This window comes from Rana temporaria, chromosome 3, assembly GCF_905171775.1.
Source record: "Rana temporaria chromosome 3, aRanTem1.1, whole genome shotgun sequence".
Taxonomy (NCBI): Eukaryota; Metazoa; Chordata; class Amphibia; order Anura; family Ranidae; genus Rana; species Rana temporaria.
The window spans coordinates 20,534,274-20,553,052 of record NC_053491.1 but is presented as its reverse complement, the minus strand read 5'-3'; the positions used below and the strand labels follow the sequence as shown (position 1 = coordinate 20,553,052).

The 18,779-nt window shown below is 47.9% G+C and overlaps 1 protein-coding gene and 1 non-coding gene across 3 annotated transcripts in view; both read right to left on the bottom strand.

Moving 5' to 3' along the window:
- Positions 1-18,779, bottom strand: part of LOC120931159 (protein FAM169B-like) — a 54,557-nt gene that overhangs the window by 12,703 nt on the left and 23,075 nt on the right. For both annotated transcript variants that reach the window (XM_040342348.1, XM_040342349.1), the window contains exons 5-6: positions 17,685-17,770; positions 9,047-9,224 (exon numbers count right to left, since the gene is read on the bottom strand). In XM_040342348.1, coding sequence (XP_040198282.1) covers positions 9,047-9,224; positions 17,685-17,770 — 264 coding nt within the window. The remainder of the gene's footprint in view (positions 1-9,046; positions 9,225-17,684; positions 17,771-18,779) is intronic.
- On the bottom strand, positions 1,261-1,419 carry LOC120933903. The gene has a single exon (XR_005748157.1). It is a non-coding gene; the product is annotated as a U1 spliceosomal RNA (small nuclear RNA).

The window sequence follows — 18,779 nt, the reverse complement described above, 5'->3', positions numbered from 1 at the left end:
ACCGCTTGATGATACGCAACGTAGGGTTATGCTGCCTACAGGAGAAATGGGCACTAGGTACATGTGGCACCAATAGGTGGCACTGATTTTTTATTTTTTTTTGAAAAGCCTATGGCGTGTGAACACACCCAAAAAACTCCACCCGGTGCAGAAAAAATGTGCACACACATAAAGAGTGTTCACAAAAACGTGCAGACGGGTGCAACGTCAAGTGGTCCTCCTGTGAAGAGGGACCCAAACCCTGATCCCCCGGGGCGTTAGGCTCCAGACGGGGACTGAGGTACTGTGGTCCGAGCAACCGAAGCCGACACGGACCCAACTTCCTCGGAGGGACTGCCGGAACAGAACCCTCCCAGTACTAGGTGGGGCTCCCCCGAAGGGAGACCCCATGAGAGCAGGCGAACTAAGCCAGAAGGCCATGTCCACCCACTCCCAAGACGTTCAGGGCTGGCCCGAGGACCCGCACCCTACTAATCACACAGTGACAAAACGTGCACAACAAAAAAAGACAAAAAAGTGACAAACACAGGCTTAAATAAAATAAAGTGGGGGAAGGGATAGTGGAGAGGAGAGTGAAAGAAGTGGCCATTGTGGTGAAACAATGACCAGGCCCTCCGGCCAGGAATAAAAAATTCCTCCGGTCCTAGCCAAAAGGCCCGGCCCAGGAGGCAGGTGCTAAAAAAAGCGTGTATCTGGTGCAGTGACCGTGGTATCCTTCAATCAATGTGTCCCTCACACACAGTGATCTTCAGATACCCCTGGACTGCCACTCCAGGGGCACATGCACCATAGGCTTTTCGTTCCATATCCGACCCCCCGACCGGCCAGTGCAGCCCTCCACCCCTGCCAGCTAGAGAGCCCTTCAAGGTTTTCTTGGGGAGAACTGCCGCTCAGGTAACAGCCTCCACCAATACTAGCCCCTCCAGACCCTCCGTCAACCCAGCGGATTTGCATGGCTCTACCCCGTCTTATCCCAGGGCATTACCAGCTCCTCCAACCGGATCGCTGACAGAGATAGCACTTACACCAGCCAGCCAGAAGGCCAGACTAGAACTCGGCAAAAAGACCAAGACCAAGCGCAGTACCCATCCTCACCAGAAGCACCCTTCCAGATGGCTCAGACTCAACCATGGGCCGGCCCCCAGTATTCTGTCGGGCAGCACAGCGTAGTCCCTGCTGAAACCATCCTTCCAGGTGCAATGACGTCATTGGATTGCATCCACCCTCCCCATGTAGGAGGTGCTTCAGCGCTCCGCTGACAACTGATAAGGACAGATACCACACCCAGTCCCAGCCAAAAGGCCGAGAAGCGGCAGGGAAGACAACCACGATCAGCACGGCCTAGAGTGTGCAATAGCCGTGCCTTGCCCTGGGAGAACCGCCTTCATGATCATGGTGTCTCCCCTGCCAGGTAAGTAATAGGTGGCACTGATGGGCACCGATAGGCAGCACTGATGGACCTTGATTGTCACTGATAGGTGGCACTAATTGGCAGCACTGATTGGCAGCACCGATGGGCACTGATGGGCAGCACAGATTCAAACTGATAGGCGCTGTAGTGTCACATTCGGCTCCCCCATCATAGATTTCTCCGGAAAGTGACATTCCATCGCCGCCAGCTTTCTACACCCCACACCATTGCACAGTATCGATAGAGTGAGAAGGGGGCAAGCGGACATCTTGTTACACCCACCGGAGTTTTAGATTTCACAGTTATTTTCACACACAAAACGGAGCTTATATGCTTAAATACAGTGGGTTACATTCAGATAGAATAGTCTATCTATCGGCGGGCGTAACGTATCGCAGATACGTTACGCCGCCGTAAATTAGGGCGCAAGCTCCGTATTCAGAAAGAACTTGCGCCCTAAGTTACGGCGGCGTAACGTATGTGGTCCGGCGTAAGCCCACCTAATTCAAATCTGGATGATGTGGGCGTGTTGTATTCAAATTTCATGTGACCCCGCGTATTTTACGTTTTTTACATTTTCAAATCGTCATTGCTTTAGACGTGAACGTAACTTACGTACAGCCCTATACGCAAACGACGTAAAATTTTCAAAACTCGACGCGGGAACGACGTCCATACTTAACATAGGATACCCCTCATATAGCAGGGGTAACTAAACGCCGAAAAAAGCTGAACGTAAACGACGTAAAAAAAAAATGTGCCCGGCGGACGTATGTTTCTGAATCGGCGTAAATACCTAATTAGCATATTCCTTGTGTAAATATACGGAAGCGCCACCTAGCGGCCAGCGTAAATATGCAGCCTAAGATACGAGACACTTACGCCGGTCAGGTCTTAAGGAAATCTATGCGTAACTGATTTTATGAATCAGTCGCATTGATACTACAACACTACTCAGAGTTACGACGGCGTATCCGGAGATACGTCGTCGTATCTCCTTTCTGAATCCGGCCCAGTATTTGTAAATCCGACGGACTGTTTACATGGTAAATGTGAAAATCAGAGGTGTTCTGTCACATTAGCAACCAGGCCCGGACTGGGACAAAAAATAGGCCCGGGCAATTTAGACTGAGCAGCCAATTTTTCAGCAACCGCCCATTCGCAAAGGGCGATTGGTGACGGGATAATCACGGAGTCCGTCCTCCGCACTGTAATGTAATGGGGGCACTGTGATATAAAGGAGACTGCACTGTAAATGAAGCTGTAAGGATTACAGTCCCCCTTTACAGTGCAGTTCCCTTTTCATCACAGTGCCCCTACCAATCACAGCTCCCCATTACAGTGCCCCTTGCAGTCATGCCCCCTCTTTTTTCTCCGTAATCACAGTGGCCCCTTTTACTCTCTGCCTCCCCTGCACAGTCCTACCTTTGGCAGGGAAGAGGCAGGATTCAGCCTGTGTCCTCTACTGTCTCTCCCACCCTTCCAACGATGTCATCCTGTCAGCAGGGTAGGGGGCGTAGGATCATATTAACAAACGGGCGATTACCTGCTTGTTGATATGAAAGGACTGCCGCTTTATTGAACCTGCATTACCATTGATTAGGTCCTTCCGCACCCCGGCTTTGTTCTCTTCCTTTTTCACCTGTAATATTTTAGGTTTTCCCATTTATATTTTTTTCCTCTTTACGGTTTCTTACTCTTCGTGTTCTTTCATTTTTATCCTTTATTATTATTTTTTATTTCTCCTTTTTTTCCCCTTTTCTATTTATTATTATTTATTTTTATATTTTATTATTTTTTTTCTCCTGGTGTGGAGAAAGCCTCTTGAGGGGGCGAGCAGGAGTGTCAGGACACTCTCTACTTTGCAGATAGAGAAAGGAGCTGTGTGTTAGTCGGCGTCCTGACACTCCTGCTCGCCCCCTCCCCCCTCAAGAGGCTTTCTCCACACCAGGGAGAAAGCCTTGCATTACTGTGTGGAGTTACAGACAGAAGAACAAGAAGTGAGGATTTCTCAGAAGAAATAAGGACATTTAAAAGCAAAATGGAAGGATGAGGTAAGTGAAGGAGGACTGAACTAAGGTAAAGGAAGCTATTTAGGGAAAAAATGTTTTACCTTTACAACCCCTTTAAAGACTGTTGCCATAGGAGACAGCATTCCTGCACGTGCAGATGTGGCTTCTTGCTGGAGGCCTTTCCCTGCACGGCTGCCCTCTTATTGAAGTCTCGGAGTCTACTAATTGAACTTGCAACTACTCTAGAGCATAGGTGGCAAACACAAGGCCCGCAGGCCGAATCCGGCCCTCCAGGCCATTTCATGTGGCCCTCACACCTCTCGTGCAGCTGCAGGAGAGCTCCAGCCCTCGCCTGGTCTTACTCCAGACCCTTACTTCCTGCCTTCAAGCAATGCATCCAGCTTCTTCCCAGCAGCAGCATAAGGAAAGGGGAGTGCACTGTGATGTAAGGGAGAGTGGGGGACTCAACTTCTGATGGTGGGGTGACTCTGTCTTGACATCTAATGTAAGGGGAGGGGATGCGCTGGACATCTAATCTTACAGATACAAGCGGCCCTTTTGAGAGCATTCATAATGCTGATGCAGCCCACAATGAAATTGAGTTTGACACCCTTGCTCTAGAGTGTCCTGGCCCTGACCCTCTTTCCTTCATAAAAGTTTGTAAGAGAAATAAACATCTCTTTTGCATTCAAGAAGTGTCCGGCGCCCAATAACTTCCACCTTGCACCCACTATGCCTCACAACCCACCACATACTGAAGGATGTCAGCGTTCTCTGGCCCTGGAGGATCTCATCAGACTGGAGAAGGTTGGAGACCTTGCTACGCATCTAAAATGTCCCCAACCATGTAAAGGGTTAAGACTTGTGGGCTGGCTGGCTAGCAGATCACATTCAGGATGATGGAGCAAGTCAGCAGACTCAGTTTATTGTCAAAACACACAGTGGATGTTGTCGCCTCGGCCTGATGAGACAGTCAACAGGAGGTAATTATTTCTGCTGCTTTAATGCCGGCCTTGGCACCGGAGAGGCCAGAGGAGACCTCGCTGCCAAAAAATGACCTTGTTTGTTAAAAAACACTGACACCACCGAGCAAGAATGTAGCCCCAGCCGCTCACAAACAATGTTTTGCAAGCTAAAAATCTCGCTGCAGACTCGGGGTAAACATGTTATTAGACAACAGGGGTCACTTAAACTTCATCAAGTACTGGCACAGTTCAACGGGAAAAGGCTTCCACTGGCCAGAAAGGGAAGCTGGTTCCTTTACATAACGCCAGAACCTGAAATATTTAAAGCTTGGCAATAACCGAGAACCCACAGGGCCAGATTCACAAAAGAGATACGACAGCGTATCTCCTGATACGCCGTTGTATCTCTGAGATACGATTGTCGTATCTATGCGCCTGATTCATAGAATCAGGTTACGCATAGATAGCCCTAAGATCCGACAGGTGTAACTGTGTTACACCGTCGGATCTTAGGCTGCAAATCTAGGCCGGCCGCTAGGTGGCGATTCCATTGCGGTCGGCGTAGAATATGCAAATGACTAGTTACACCGATTCACGAACGTCCGCTTTGCCCGTCGATCTAAATTTACGTCGTTTTCGTAGAGATGCGTCGCGTAAAACTAAGCATGCCCTCTAGGTGGTCTAACCAATGTTAAGTATGGCCGTCGTTCCCGCGTCAAATTTTTAAATTTCACGTTGTTTGCGTAAGTCGCCCGTGAATGGCGCTGGACGCCATTTACGTTAACGTCGAAACCAATGACGTCCTTGCGACGTCATTTAGCGCAATGCACGTCAGGTAATTGGACGGACGGAGCATGCGCAGTACGTTCGGCGCGGGAACGCGCCTAATTTAAATGGTCCCCGCCCCATTTGAATTGGGTGGGCTTGCGCCGGGTGGATTTACTTTACGCCGCCGCAAGTTTACAGGTAAGTGCTTTGTGAATCAAGCACTTACGCTGTAAACTTGCGGCGGTGTAACGTAAATGGGATACGTTACGCCGCCGCAGCGTAAGGCATTTCTATGTGAATCTGGCCCACAGGTTTTTGTGTCGTTTTTTTGGGTTCCCCTATAATCTTGTTTGCATTACACCGCACCAATATCCAAAATATGATACTCAACTAGAATTTAATTTACTTAAAAGCGGTACTGGGCTATTTACCGTATTTGCCGGCGTATAATGCGACCCCCTATTTTTCCAGGTAAAATGTTGGTTTTGGGATATACTCGCCGTATAAGACTACCCCCTTCCTACTAGTCTGTCTGGAAGCTGAGGGGTAGCAGGAACAACCACTGACAGGAACAACCCGCTGATACAAACAGGCTTTTTTCAAATCTCACTGTGCCATTACATTACATGCCCCACTGTGCCGTGCCATGCCATGCCATTACATGCTCCACCATTCCATTACATGCCCCACTGTGCCATGCCATTACATGCCCCACTGTGCCATGGCATTACATGCCCCACTGTGCCATTCCATGCCCCCACTGTGCCATTCCATGCCCCCACTGTGTCATTCCATGCCCCCACTGTGTCATTCCATGCCTCTACTGTGCCGGCCAAGGCGATCTCCCTACCTAATTTTTTTGCTGCGGACATCCATGTTTCAGGCTGCGGGCATCCATGATTCGAAAGCTGCGCCTCCTTCTCAGACTATTCCGTGATAGGCGGAACACTCATTTTCCCAGAGGGGCCTCTGTTCAGTGTTCCGCCTATCACGGACGTCCTCTCGTCCATGGATGAGAAGGCATCCGTGATAGGCGGAACACTGAACAGAGGCCCTGCTGGGAAAATGAGTGTTCCGCCTATCACGGAACAGTCTGAGGAGGAGGCGCGGCTTTTACATCATGGATGCCCGCAGCCTGAAACATGGATGTCCGCAGCCTGACGGAGACAGATCCGGCGTATAAGACGTCCCCCGACTTTGGATGCATTTTTTTGCATCCAAAAGGTCGTCTTATACGCCGGAAAATACAGGTAATACATTTTCATTATTCAAAGCAAACTTTCCCCATCCATCTGTGTCTCTATGCTTTAGTTTGATGAGAAATCACTTTGAAAAACACCTCCCTATGAGCCTAAAGTATGGAACAAAGAGTGTTGGTATTTGAAGTATGTAACATAAAGAGTGCAGGTATCAGGTGTACATAAAGTACACAATGCACAGTAATGTACAGAGCGCAGAGGTTAGAAGTGTGTAATGTACACAGAGCAGGTTTCAGGAGTATGTACCCTACAGTGTCAGGAGTGGGTAATGTACATAGTTCAGGGGTCAGCAATGTGTAATGTACAGTGTGCAGGGGTCAGGAGTGGGTAATGTACACAGAGCAGGTTTCAGGAATATGTACCCTACAGTTCGCAGGTGTCTGGGGTGGGTAATGTACATAGTTCAGGGGTCATAAGTGGGTTGTGTACAGAATGCAAGGGTTAGAAGTATGTAATGTACATAGTGCAGATTTCAGGAGTATGTACCCTACAGTGTGCTCCTAGGAGTCAGGGGTGGGTAATGTATAGAGGTCGACCGATATTTCGGCCTGCCGATATTTGGCCTGTTTTACGAAATCGGCCGATTATTGTGTAAATTCAGCCAATCACTGACCGCACTCCTCCCTTCCCCACACTCCACTGGTAGAACGGCGCTTGAAGCTTGCCAGTGCCGCTCAATGTGTGAAACTGACATTTGTAACTGAATGCAGAGAGAGAGAGGAGCTGTCAGAATTCAGCAGTGATGTCGGGGGTGGGCGGGACCCAGCAACTATCAAATACCAGCCAATGGGATGGGATCTGGGCGGGCCGCAACGTCTATGCGGCCCTGCCCCCTTCCTTCAGCAGCCCAATAATTGTCTGGTGTTATATACCTGCCCCCACCCACCCCAGGGTTCCCGCCTACCCCCGACATCACCGCTGAATTCTGACAGCTGGTCTCTCTGCATTCAGTTACATATAATGTAATTCTAAAACTGACAAATCAGCTCAGTGTGAAACATGCCAGTGCCAATCAGTGCCACCTGCCTGTGCCACCAGCCAGTGCCAACCATCGGCACCTGCCAGTGCCAATCAGTGGCAACCAGTGCCACCTGCCAAAAAAAGAAAAATCAGCATCAAATATCAGCCATCTGCCACCCCGATTTCTAAATATCGGCATGGGCCAGAGAAAAACCCATATCGGTCACCCTCTAGTAATGTACATCGTTTAGGGTTCAGCCGTGTGTAATGTACAGAGTTCAGGGGCAGGAGTGGATAATGTACATAGTGCAGGAGTCAGGCGTGGGTAATGTACAGAGTTCAGAAGTGGGTAATGTACAGAGTAGTATGTAATGTATAGTGTGCAGGGGTCAGGAGTGGGTAACATACATAGTTCAGGGGTCAGGAGTGGGTAACGTTCATACTTCAAAATGCAGGTGTCAGGAATATGTAATATACATACATTAGTGCAGGGGTCAGGAGTGGGTAATGTACAGGTGTTGGGAGTATTTAATGTACAGTGTGCAGGGGTCAGGAGTGGGTAACATACATAGTTTAGAGGTCATGAGTGGGTGATGTACATAGTTCAGGGGTTAGGAGTATGTAATGTACAGAGTGCAGGGGTCGGGAGTGGGTAATGTAAATAGTTCAGGGGTCAGGAGTATGTACTGTATCGTGTGCAGGGATCAAGAGTGGGTAATGTACACAGTTCAGAGGTCAGGAGTATGTAATGTACAGAGAACAGGGGTCAGGGGTGGGTAATGTAAATATTTCAGGGGTCAGGAGTATGTACTGTATTGTGTGCAGGGATCAAGAGTGGGTAATGTTCACAGTTCAGAGGTCAGGAGTATGTAATGTACAGAGAACAGGGGACAGGAGTGGGTAATATGTACATAGTTCAGGTGGGTAATATGTACATAGTTCAGAGGAAAGGAGGAGGTAACCCATACCATGTGCAGGGATCAAGAGTGGGTAATGTACACAGTTCAGAGGTCAAAGGTCATGAGTATGACATGCATGAGTCAGGAGTATGAAACGCACATAGTGCAGAGGGTCAGAAGTAGGTTATATACATAGTTCAGGGATCATGAGTGGGTAATGTACATAGTTCAGGGGTCATCAGCGGGTAACGCATTAAGTGCAGGGGTCAGGAATGTGTAATGCACATAGTGCAGAGGATCAGAAATGGGTAATATAAATAGTTCAGGGGACAGGAATGGGTAATGCATAGAGTGCAGGGGTTAGAAGGAGGTGACGGACAGGAAAAGGCAGCAAATGGGACAAAAGCTGCAAAGGCAGCGGATGGGGGTGCACACAAATGCCGCCGCCGCCGGGATGCTTTCCATCACAGCACTTGCCCACCAAACACAACCCATTCCACTGATCGAGGCTGTCCGACAACCACCAATGCAGTGCAGGGTGAAGGTAGTTAGGGGTTAAATCAGACAGTAAGGGGGCAATATACCTCTTTCTCACTGCAGGTCAAATGCTCTCTGAAAAGCGATTCACAGCTGATGTACACTAAACCATATTAATATGGCCCAATCTAAGCACAAGCCTTTCTTTGTTTTTTTTTACTTACTGTAATAAAGTGATGCCTGGCATCAGAGTGCCCCATTAGCTTTAAATGACACTTAACTTTTTGTTTTTTACCTTTGTTTTTGTACGTGTAAAATGCCACAGCCTCTCCGCGGTGCCAAAGGATCTTGGCCAGCTCCCCTGCAGAGTGGGGAAGGAAGCAGACTCCATTCTCCGAGCCGCCATCCTCCATGAAGCCACACACTAGGCAGTTCAGCACAAAGAGGACAATCCTTTCTCCACATGTCTGGACCTGGAGAATGACAAAGTTCATTGTCAAAGGAAGTACCAATTGCCAAATTATCACAAACTGCTGACAAGAACGCTTCTCAGTGTCCTTCTCTAATAGAAAGATCGATCTGTGCCTGGGGGTACCTCTAGAAAATTGTGAGATAATACAAAACGGAAATAACATTACAACAGTCTAATCGGCTACAGCGAGTCAGGCACCAACTAAATAGACATAAAAAGTTATCACACTTTTGAAGATCTAATGTGCTTCTAAAATTGCCGCTATCAACGTTTATAAAGTGTTCATTATGGGGAACAACACCAAGAGGGATGGGAAGCCTATCAGGTTATATTGTCCAGGGACAACAGTCTTGACTGCAGAGAGTAACATCCAATAGTAAACTGTTGTTGTGGCACCTGGAAGAAGGGGCATGGTTCCTATTTTTTTCTTTGGGGGGGGGGGGGGGACTGAAGGTGGTCAGTCTTGGGCATGTGTACAATAAATAGGTGTACACCGCAGAAAAATTGTACAGTAACCCGAGTCCATTCACTATGTACATATGCCACAGTACTTGTGCCCAAAAATACACACACAAACCTCAGCACAATCGTTTGTAAAGAAGGAAACTCCCCCTTTACAGATGTCTTTCTGCACACAGACAACCATAAAAAAGGTTCTCCCCCAGTACAGAGCTCCTCCTCAGTACAGCTCCCCCTCTAGTATGGATCTATTCCAAGGAAAGATCTCTCCCAGTATGGCTTTTCACCAGTACAGATCTCCCCTCCCCTCCAGTACAGAGCTCCCCTCCAGTACAGAACTCCCCCAGTGCAGATCATCTTCAGTATAGATACCCCTAGTACAAATCTCGCATCTACTAGAGATCTCCCCCCAGTACAGATCTGTCCAAGCACAGATCTCCCCCCAGGACAGAACTGCCTGGTGTGTGGCTTCATGGAGGGCGGTGGCTCAGAGAATGGAGTTTGCTTACACTCAGCCGAGTCACTAGTAGAGATCTCCCCCAGTACACTTTTGCCCCAGTACAGGTTTCACCATAAAAGAGATCTCCCTCAGTACAGGTTTCACCATAATAGAGATCTCCTCCAGTACAGATCGCCCCCAGTACAGGTTTCACCATAATAGAGATCTCCTCCAGTACAGATCTCCCCAGTACAGGTTTCACCATAATAGAGACCTCCTCCAGTACAGATCGCCCTCACTAGTAAAGATCTCCCCCAGTACACTTTTGCCCCAGTACAGGTTTCACCATAATACAGATCTCCTCCAGTACAGAACTCCCCCAGTGCAGAACATCTTCAGTATAGATACCCCTAGTACAAATCTTGCATCTACTAGAGACCCCCCCCCCCCCCAGTACAGATGTGTCCGAGCACAGATCTCCCCTAGTACAGATTGCCCCTCTAGTACAGATCTCCCCCCAGGACAGAACTGCCTGGTGTGTGGCTTCATGGAGGGTGGTGGCTCAGAGAATGGAATCTGCTTACACTCAGCCGAATCACTAGTAGAGATCTCCCCCAGTACACTTTTGCCCCAGTACAGGTGTCACCATAATAGAGATCTCCTCCAGTACAGATCGCCCTCACTAGTAAAGATCTCCCTCAGTACACTTTTGCCCAGTACAGATCTCCCCCAGTACAGGTTTCACCAGAATACAGATCTCCTCCAGTACAGAACTCCCCCAGTGCAGAACATCTTCAGTATAGATACCCCTAGTACAAATCTTGCATCTACTAGAGATCTCCCCCCCAGTACAGATGTGTCCAAGCACAGATCTCCCCTAGTACAGATTGCCCCTCTAGTGCAGATCTCCCCGGTGTGTGGCTTCATGGAGGGTGGTGGCTCAGAGAATGGAGTCTGCTTACACTCAGCCGAGTCACTAGTAGAGATCTCCCCCAGTACACTTTTGCCCCAGTACAGGTTTCACCATAAAAGAAATCTCCCTCAGTACAGGTTTCACCATAATAGAGATTTCCTCCAGTACAGATCACCCTCACTAGTAAAGATCTCCCTCAGTACACTTTTGCCCAGTACAGATCTCCCCCAGTACAGGTTTCACCATAATACAGATCTCCCCCAGTACAGGTTTCACCATAATACAGATCTCCTCCAGTACAGATCGCCCCCACTAGTAAAGATCTCCCCCAGTACACTTTTTCACCAGTACAGATCTCCCCAGTACAGGTTTCACCATAATACAGATCTCCTCTAGTACTGAACTCCCCCAGTGCAGAACATCTTCAGTATAGAAACCCCTAGCACAAATCTCGCATTTACTAGAGATCTTCCCCCCAGTACAGATGTGTCCAAGCACAGATCTCCCCTAGTACAGATTGCCCCTCTAGTACAGATCTCCCCCCAGGACAGAACTGCCTGGTGTGTGGCTTCATGGAGGGTGGTGGCTCAGAGAATGGAATCTGCTTACACTCAGCCGAGTCACTAGTAGAGATCTCCCCAGTACACTTTTGCCCCAGTACAGGTTTCACCATAAAAGAGATCTCCCTCAGTACAGGTTTCACCATAATAGAGAGCTCCTCCAGTACAGAGCACCCTCACTAGTAAAGATCTCCCTCAGTACACTTTTGCTCAGTACAGATCTCCCCCAGTACAGGTTTCACCATAATACAGATCTCCTCCAGTACAGATCGCCCCCACTAGTAAAGATCTCCCCCAGTACACATCTCCCCCAGTACAGGTTTCACCATAATACAGATCTCCTCCAGTACAGAACTACCCCAGTGCAGAATATCTTCAGTATAGATACCCCTAGTACAAATCTTGCATCTACTAGAGATCCCCCCCCCCCCCCCAGTACAGATGTGTCCAAGCACAGATCTCCCCTAGTACAGATTGCCCCTCTAGTACAGATCTCCCCCCCCCCCAGGACAGAACTGCCTGGTGTGTGGCGTCATGGAGGGTGGTGGCTCAGAGAATGGAGTCTGCTTACACTCAGTCGAGTCACTAGTAGAGGTCCCCCCCCAGTACACTTTTGCCGCAGTACAGGTTTCACCATAAAAGAGATCTCCCTCAGTACAGGTTTCACCATAATAGAGATCTCCTCCAGTACAGATCTCCCCAGAACAGGTTTCACCATAATAGAGATCTCCTCCAGTACAGATCTCCCCAGTACAGGTTTCACCATAATACAGATCTCCTCCAGTACAGATCGCCCTCACTAGTAAAGATCTCCCTCAGTACACTTTTGCCCAGTACAGATCTCCCCCAGTACAGGTTTTACCATAATACAGATCTCCCCCAGTACAGGTTTCACCATAATACAGATCTCCTCCAGTACAGATCGCCATCACTAGTAAAGATCTCCCCCAGTACACTTTTGCCCCAGTACAGATCTCCCCCAGTACAGGTTTCACCATAATACAGATCTCCTCCAGTACAGAACTCCCCCAGTGCAGAACATCTTCAATATAGATACCCCTAGTACAAATCTCACATCTACTAGAGATCTCCCCCCCAGTACAGATGTGTCCAAGCACAGATCTCCCCTAGTACAGATTGCCCCTCTAGTACATATCTCCCCCCAGGACAGAACTGCCTGGTGTGTGGCTTCATGGAGGGTGGTGGCTCAGAGAATGGAGTTTGCTTACACTCAGCCGAGTCACTAGTAGAGATCTCCCCCCAGTACACTTTTGCCCCAGTACAGGTTTCACCATAAAAGAGATCTCCCTCAGTACAGGTTTCACCATAATAGAGATCTCCCCTAGTACAGATTGCCCCTCTAGTACAGATCTCCCCCAGTACACTTTTGCCCAGTACAGATCTCCCCCAGTACAGGTTTCACCATAATAGAGATCTCCCCCAGTACAGGTTTCACCATAATAGAGATCTCCCCCAGTACAGGTTTCACCATAATAGAGATCTCCCCCATAACAGGTTTCACCATAATAGAGATCGCCTCCAGTACAGATCTCCCCCAGTACAGGTTTCATCATAATACAGATCTCCTCCAGTACAGATCTCCCCACTAGTAAAGATCTACCCCGGTACAGATCGCCTCCATAGCATTGATCTCCCCCTAACACAGATCACCTCCAGCACAGATCTCTCTCCTTGTACAGATCTCCCCCAGTACAGATATCTCCCCCAGTACAGATCTATCCCTTAGTACAGATCTATCCCTTAGTACAGATCTATCCCTTAGTACAGCACTTCCACAGTACACCTCTGCTCCAGTACAGATTCCCATTTTAAAGATATCCCCCTAGTACAGATCTCCCAAGTACAAATCCCCCCCTCCCAGTACAGACCTCCCCAGCACAGATCTGTCTCTAGTACAGATCTTCTCCAGTACAGATCTCCTCTAGTACAGATTTGCCAGAGTACAGATCTAACCTAGTTGAGATCATCCCCCCTTATAGATTCCCCCCCTCAGTTACAGTGCCTTGCAAAGGTATTCACCACCCCCCCCCCCCTGGCTTTTTACCTATTTTGTTACATTACAGCCTTTAGTTCATTTTTTTTCCATGTGAATTATATGTGACGGATCAGAACACAATAGTCTAAGTTGTGACGTCAAATTAGAAAAAAAAATACATAAAACAATTTTTCAGAAATAAAAAACTGTTCATTGGCATGTGCGTATGTATTCACCCCCTTTGTTATGAAGCCCATAAAAAGCTCCGGTGCAACCAATTACCTTCAGAAGTCACATGATTAGTGAAATGATGTCCACCTGTGTGCAATCTAAGTGTCACATGATCTGTCATTACATAGACACACCTTTATGAAAGGCCCCAGAGGCTGCAACACCTAATCAAGAGGCACCACTAACCAAACACTGCCATGAAGGCCAAGGAACTCTCCAAACAAGGAAGGGCAGGCCCGGATTTCCCACAAGGCCACTGAGGCCAGGCCTTGGGGCGGCAGTGGCATGGAGTCCCCCGACGCCCGGAACATACAGTTAAGGGCGTTAAGTTATGGGGGAATCCTGTTTTGGAGGTGACAGGGTCAATAAAGAGAACATGTCACCTCCAATTGCTATCACACAGGGAATTGTTTTCTCCTGTGTGATAGCAAAAAAAGTTAAGTGAAAAAAATTGATAAAAAATAAATAAATAATAAGAAATAATAATTAAATTAATAAAATAAAAAGGGGGAGGGGGTGCATTGTGGAACCTGGCCTTGGGGCGGCAGGGAGAGCAAATCCGGCCCTGAGGAAGGGGCAATGTTGTTGAGAAGTACAAATCAGGGTTAGTTTATACAAAAATATCCAAATCTTTGATGATCCCTAGAAGCTCCATCCAATCTATCATAACCAAATGGAAAGAACATGGCACAACAGCGAACCTGCCAAGAGACGGCCGCACACCAAATCTCACGGACCGGGCAAGGAGGGCATTAAAATAAGAGCGGCTGCAGCAGCTGTCAGCCTCCCATAGAGCTTGACAGGCTGTCTGCAGCGTGGCTGGATGGTGCACCTGTACCCGTCGACTGCACCTAAATGCTGAAGTCTCAAGCAACAGGGCTAAACCACCCAGTGTACATGGGGTCAGTAAATAACCAATCCGCACAGGTCTAGAGAAGGCTGTGATTTCATTAGGGATAGATGTCATTTATTTTTATACCCAGAAGTTAGTAAGGGAAGTCTGACTTTTAAATGTCAGTTTAGAATTCAGAGAGTCGCACACGCTAGGGGCCAGATTCTCGTAGAAGAGCGTATCTTTGTTCCGGCGTAGCGTATCCTATTTACGCTACGCCTCCGCAACTTAGACGGGCAAGTGCAGTATTCTCAAAGCACTTGCTCCGTAAGTTGCGGCGGCGTAGCGTAAATAGGCCGGCGTAAGCCCGCCTAATTCAATTGTGGAACAGGGGGGTGTGTTTTATGTAAATAACTTGTGACCCGACGTGATTGACGTTTTCACGAATGGCGCGTCCGTGGGATATCCCAGTGTGCATTGCTTCAAAGTACGCCGCAAGGACGTATTGGTTTCGACATGAACGTAAATTACGTCCAGCCCCATTCACGGACGACTTAAGCAAACAACGTAAAATATTCAAAATTCGACGCGGGAACGACGTCCATACTTAACATTGGTACGCCGCATGTACGCCTCATATAGCAGGGGTAACTTTACGCCGGGAAAAGCCTAACGTAAACGGCGTAACTGTACTGCGTCGGCCGGGCGTACGTTCGTGAATTCGCGCATCTAGCTGATTTACATATTTCTAGGCGTAAATCAGCGTACACGCCCCTAGCGGCCAGCGTAAATATGCAGTTAAGATCCGACGGCGTAAGAGACTTACGCTGGTCGGATCTAATACAAATCTATGCGTAACTGATTCTAAGAATCAGGAGCATAGATACGACCGCTCAGACTCAGAGATACACCGTCGTATCTCCTTTGAGAATCTGGGCCTAATCATTTAAAACGCTTTTTTTTTTTATGCTGTCAACGTGGGAAGTAGCACCCAGGACACAAATTTGAGCTGAATTTCCTTCATATATTTGAGGGCAGTACTGAAAGTGATGCAAAAGTGGACATAAAACGTTTTTATTAACTTACATAGGTTGTTCTAATTTCCCATGTTGGTTGAGTAACCCTTCCTCTATAGCTTGGGTGCTCAACCTGTGGCCCTCCAGCTGTTGCGGAACTTCTAGTCCCATGAGGCATTGCAAGGCAGTCAGTTAAACAAGCATGACTCCTGCACATTTACATTGGCAAAATGGCACAGCTGGGCACAGGCACGTACCTGTACGTCCCCTTTAAGTGCCCAGCCGTGGGCCGCGTGCACGCACCCGCGACCAGGTCCGAAGCTCCGTGGCCGCGGGACCCGATCGCCGCCGGTGTCCCGCAAACGGTCACAGGAACTGAAGAACGAGGAGAGGCGAGTGTAAACAAACCTTCCCCGTTCTTCTCTGTGGCAGTGACACTGATCGTCTGTTCCCTGATATAGGGAATGACGATCAGTGACGTCACGCCTACAGTCACACCCCCGTACAGTAAGAATCACTCCCTTAGGGCACACTTAACATCTTAGCGCCACCTAGTTGTTAACCTCTTCACTGCCATTGTCATTTTCACAGTCATCAGTGCATTTTTATAGCACTTTTCGCTGTGAAAATGACAATGGTCCCAAAAATGTGTCAAAAGTGTCCGCCATAATGTTGCAGTCACGAAAAAAAAATCACTGATCGCCGCCATTACTAGTAAAAAAAAAAATATTAATAAAAATGCCATAAAACTATCCCCTATTTTGTAAACGCTATAACTTTTGCGCAAACCAATCAATAAACGCTTATTGCGGATTTGTTACCAAGAAGAAGTAGAAAAATACGTATCGGCCTAAACTGAGGGAAAAACATTTTTTACATATTTTTTGGGGGATATTTATTATAGCAAAAAGTAAAAAATATTGAATTTTTTTCAAAATTGTCGCTCTATTTTTGTTTATAGCGCAAAAAATAAAAACCGCAGAGGTCATCAAATACCACCAAAAGAAAGCTCTATTTGTGGGAAAAAAAGGACGCCAATTTTGTTTGGGAGCCACGTCCCACGACCGTGCAATTGTCAGTTAAAGCGACGCAGTGCTGAATCGCAAAAAAGGGGCCAGGTCCTTTACCTGCATAATGGTCCGGGTCTTAAGTTGTTAAAAAAAAAAAAAAAGTATGCCCACTTTTGCATTGCTTTCGGTAAAACCCCTTGGGGTAGATTCACATAGCATTTACGGCGGCGTATCTCCAAATACGCCGCCGTAATTTGAAATCTGCGTCGGCGTATCATTGCGCCGATTCTCAAAGGCAAGTACGCGAAAAAAATAGGCTTCCTCCGCCGACGTAACTTGAATGCAAAGGCGTAGAATTGTGTGCAATATTACGTTGGCCGCTAGGGGCGCTTCCCTTGTTTTCGGCGTAGAATATGCAAATTACCTAGATACGCCGATTCACAAACGTACGTGCGCCCGGCGGTAGTTTTTTACGTCGTTTGCGTAAAAGCTTTTTCTGCGTAAGGTTGCTCCTGCTATTAGGAGGCGCAGCCAAAGTATGGACGTCGTTCCCGCTTCGAAATTTGAATTTTTTACGTCGTTCGCGAATAGGGCTGGACGTAATTTACGTTCACGTCGAAACCAATACGTCGTTGCGCCGTACTTGGAAGCAATGCACACTGGGATATGTACACGGACGGCGCATGCTTACGGAGCAAGTGCTTTGTGAATACTGCACTTGCTCCTGTAAGTTACGGCGGCGTAGCGTAAATACGATAGGCTGCGCCGCCGTAAGAAGAAGCGCACGTACCTGAATCTACCCCCTTGTATATACACTCGATGCTGATGACAATTTCTCTGGCTCTGCAGCAGATCCTCCAACAGAATACTGTATATGGGGGAGACTCTCCAGAGAAAGAAGCAGGAAATTTAGCTCATCCCGTAGCCTTGAGTGTCAACAGTTAAGGAAGTGAAAGGACATCTCCTATTGGCTGGGATTCCATTTTAATACTACACAGCACTCACCTGATGAAGACCCTCCTGGATGGGAACACATGACTGCAAGATGTCATCTACACCCCACCACCTGCCATTCAAAGACACCGCCACAACTGGAACAAAAGAAAAAAACAACAGCTCACACAGTAAGACTGTACCAATAATTTGCAGAGAAAGGCAAAGCTAGCACCCTGACATACACTATAATGTCAAAAGTATTGGGACACCTGCCTTTACACGCACAAACTTTAATGGCACACCCCAGTCTTAGTCCGCAGTCGGATGGGGCACCGAGTTGTAGCGATGTTTAGGGCTGTATGTGCTCAGTACCGGATGCCTGCAATGCAGACTTGTAGCCGGATTCAGGTAGGGGCGCGTATCTTTAAGGCCGCGTATCGTATTTACGCTACGCCGCCATAAGTCAGAGAGGCAAGTATTGTATTCACAAAGCACTTGCCTCTTAACTTACGGCGGCGTAGCGTAAATGGGGCTGGCGTAAGCGCGCCTAATTCAAATGAGGAGGGGGGGGCGTGTTTTATGTTAATGTTTGGTGACCCGACGTGATTGACGTTTTTTTACGAACGGCGCATGCGCCGTCCGTGTACATATCCCAGTGTGCATTGCTCCAAAGTACGCCGCAAGGACGTCATTGGTTTCGACGTGAACGTAAATTACGTCCAGCCCCATTCACGGACGACTTACGCAAACGACGTAAAATTTTCAAATTTCGACGCGGGAACGACGGCCATACTTAACATTGGCTACGCCACCTAGGGGGCAGCTTTATCTTTACGCGGTGTATCTCTTACGAAAACGGCGTATCTTTACTGCGACTGGCGCACGTGCATTCGTAAATCGGCGTATCTAGTCATTTACATATTCTACGCTGAACTCAACGGAAGCGCCACCTAGCGGCCAGCGGCAAAATTGCACACTAAGATACGACGGCGTAGGAGACTTAAGCCGCTCGTATCTTAGCCTAATTTAAGCATATCTGGTTTCCAAAATACGCTTAAATTTAGGACGGCGTAGATTCAGAGTTACGACGGCATATCTACTGATACGCCGGCGTAACGCTCTATGAATCTGGCTATTGAAGTGGAAGTCCAGGATAAACCTCTC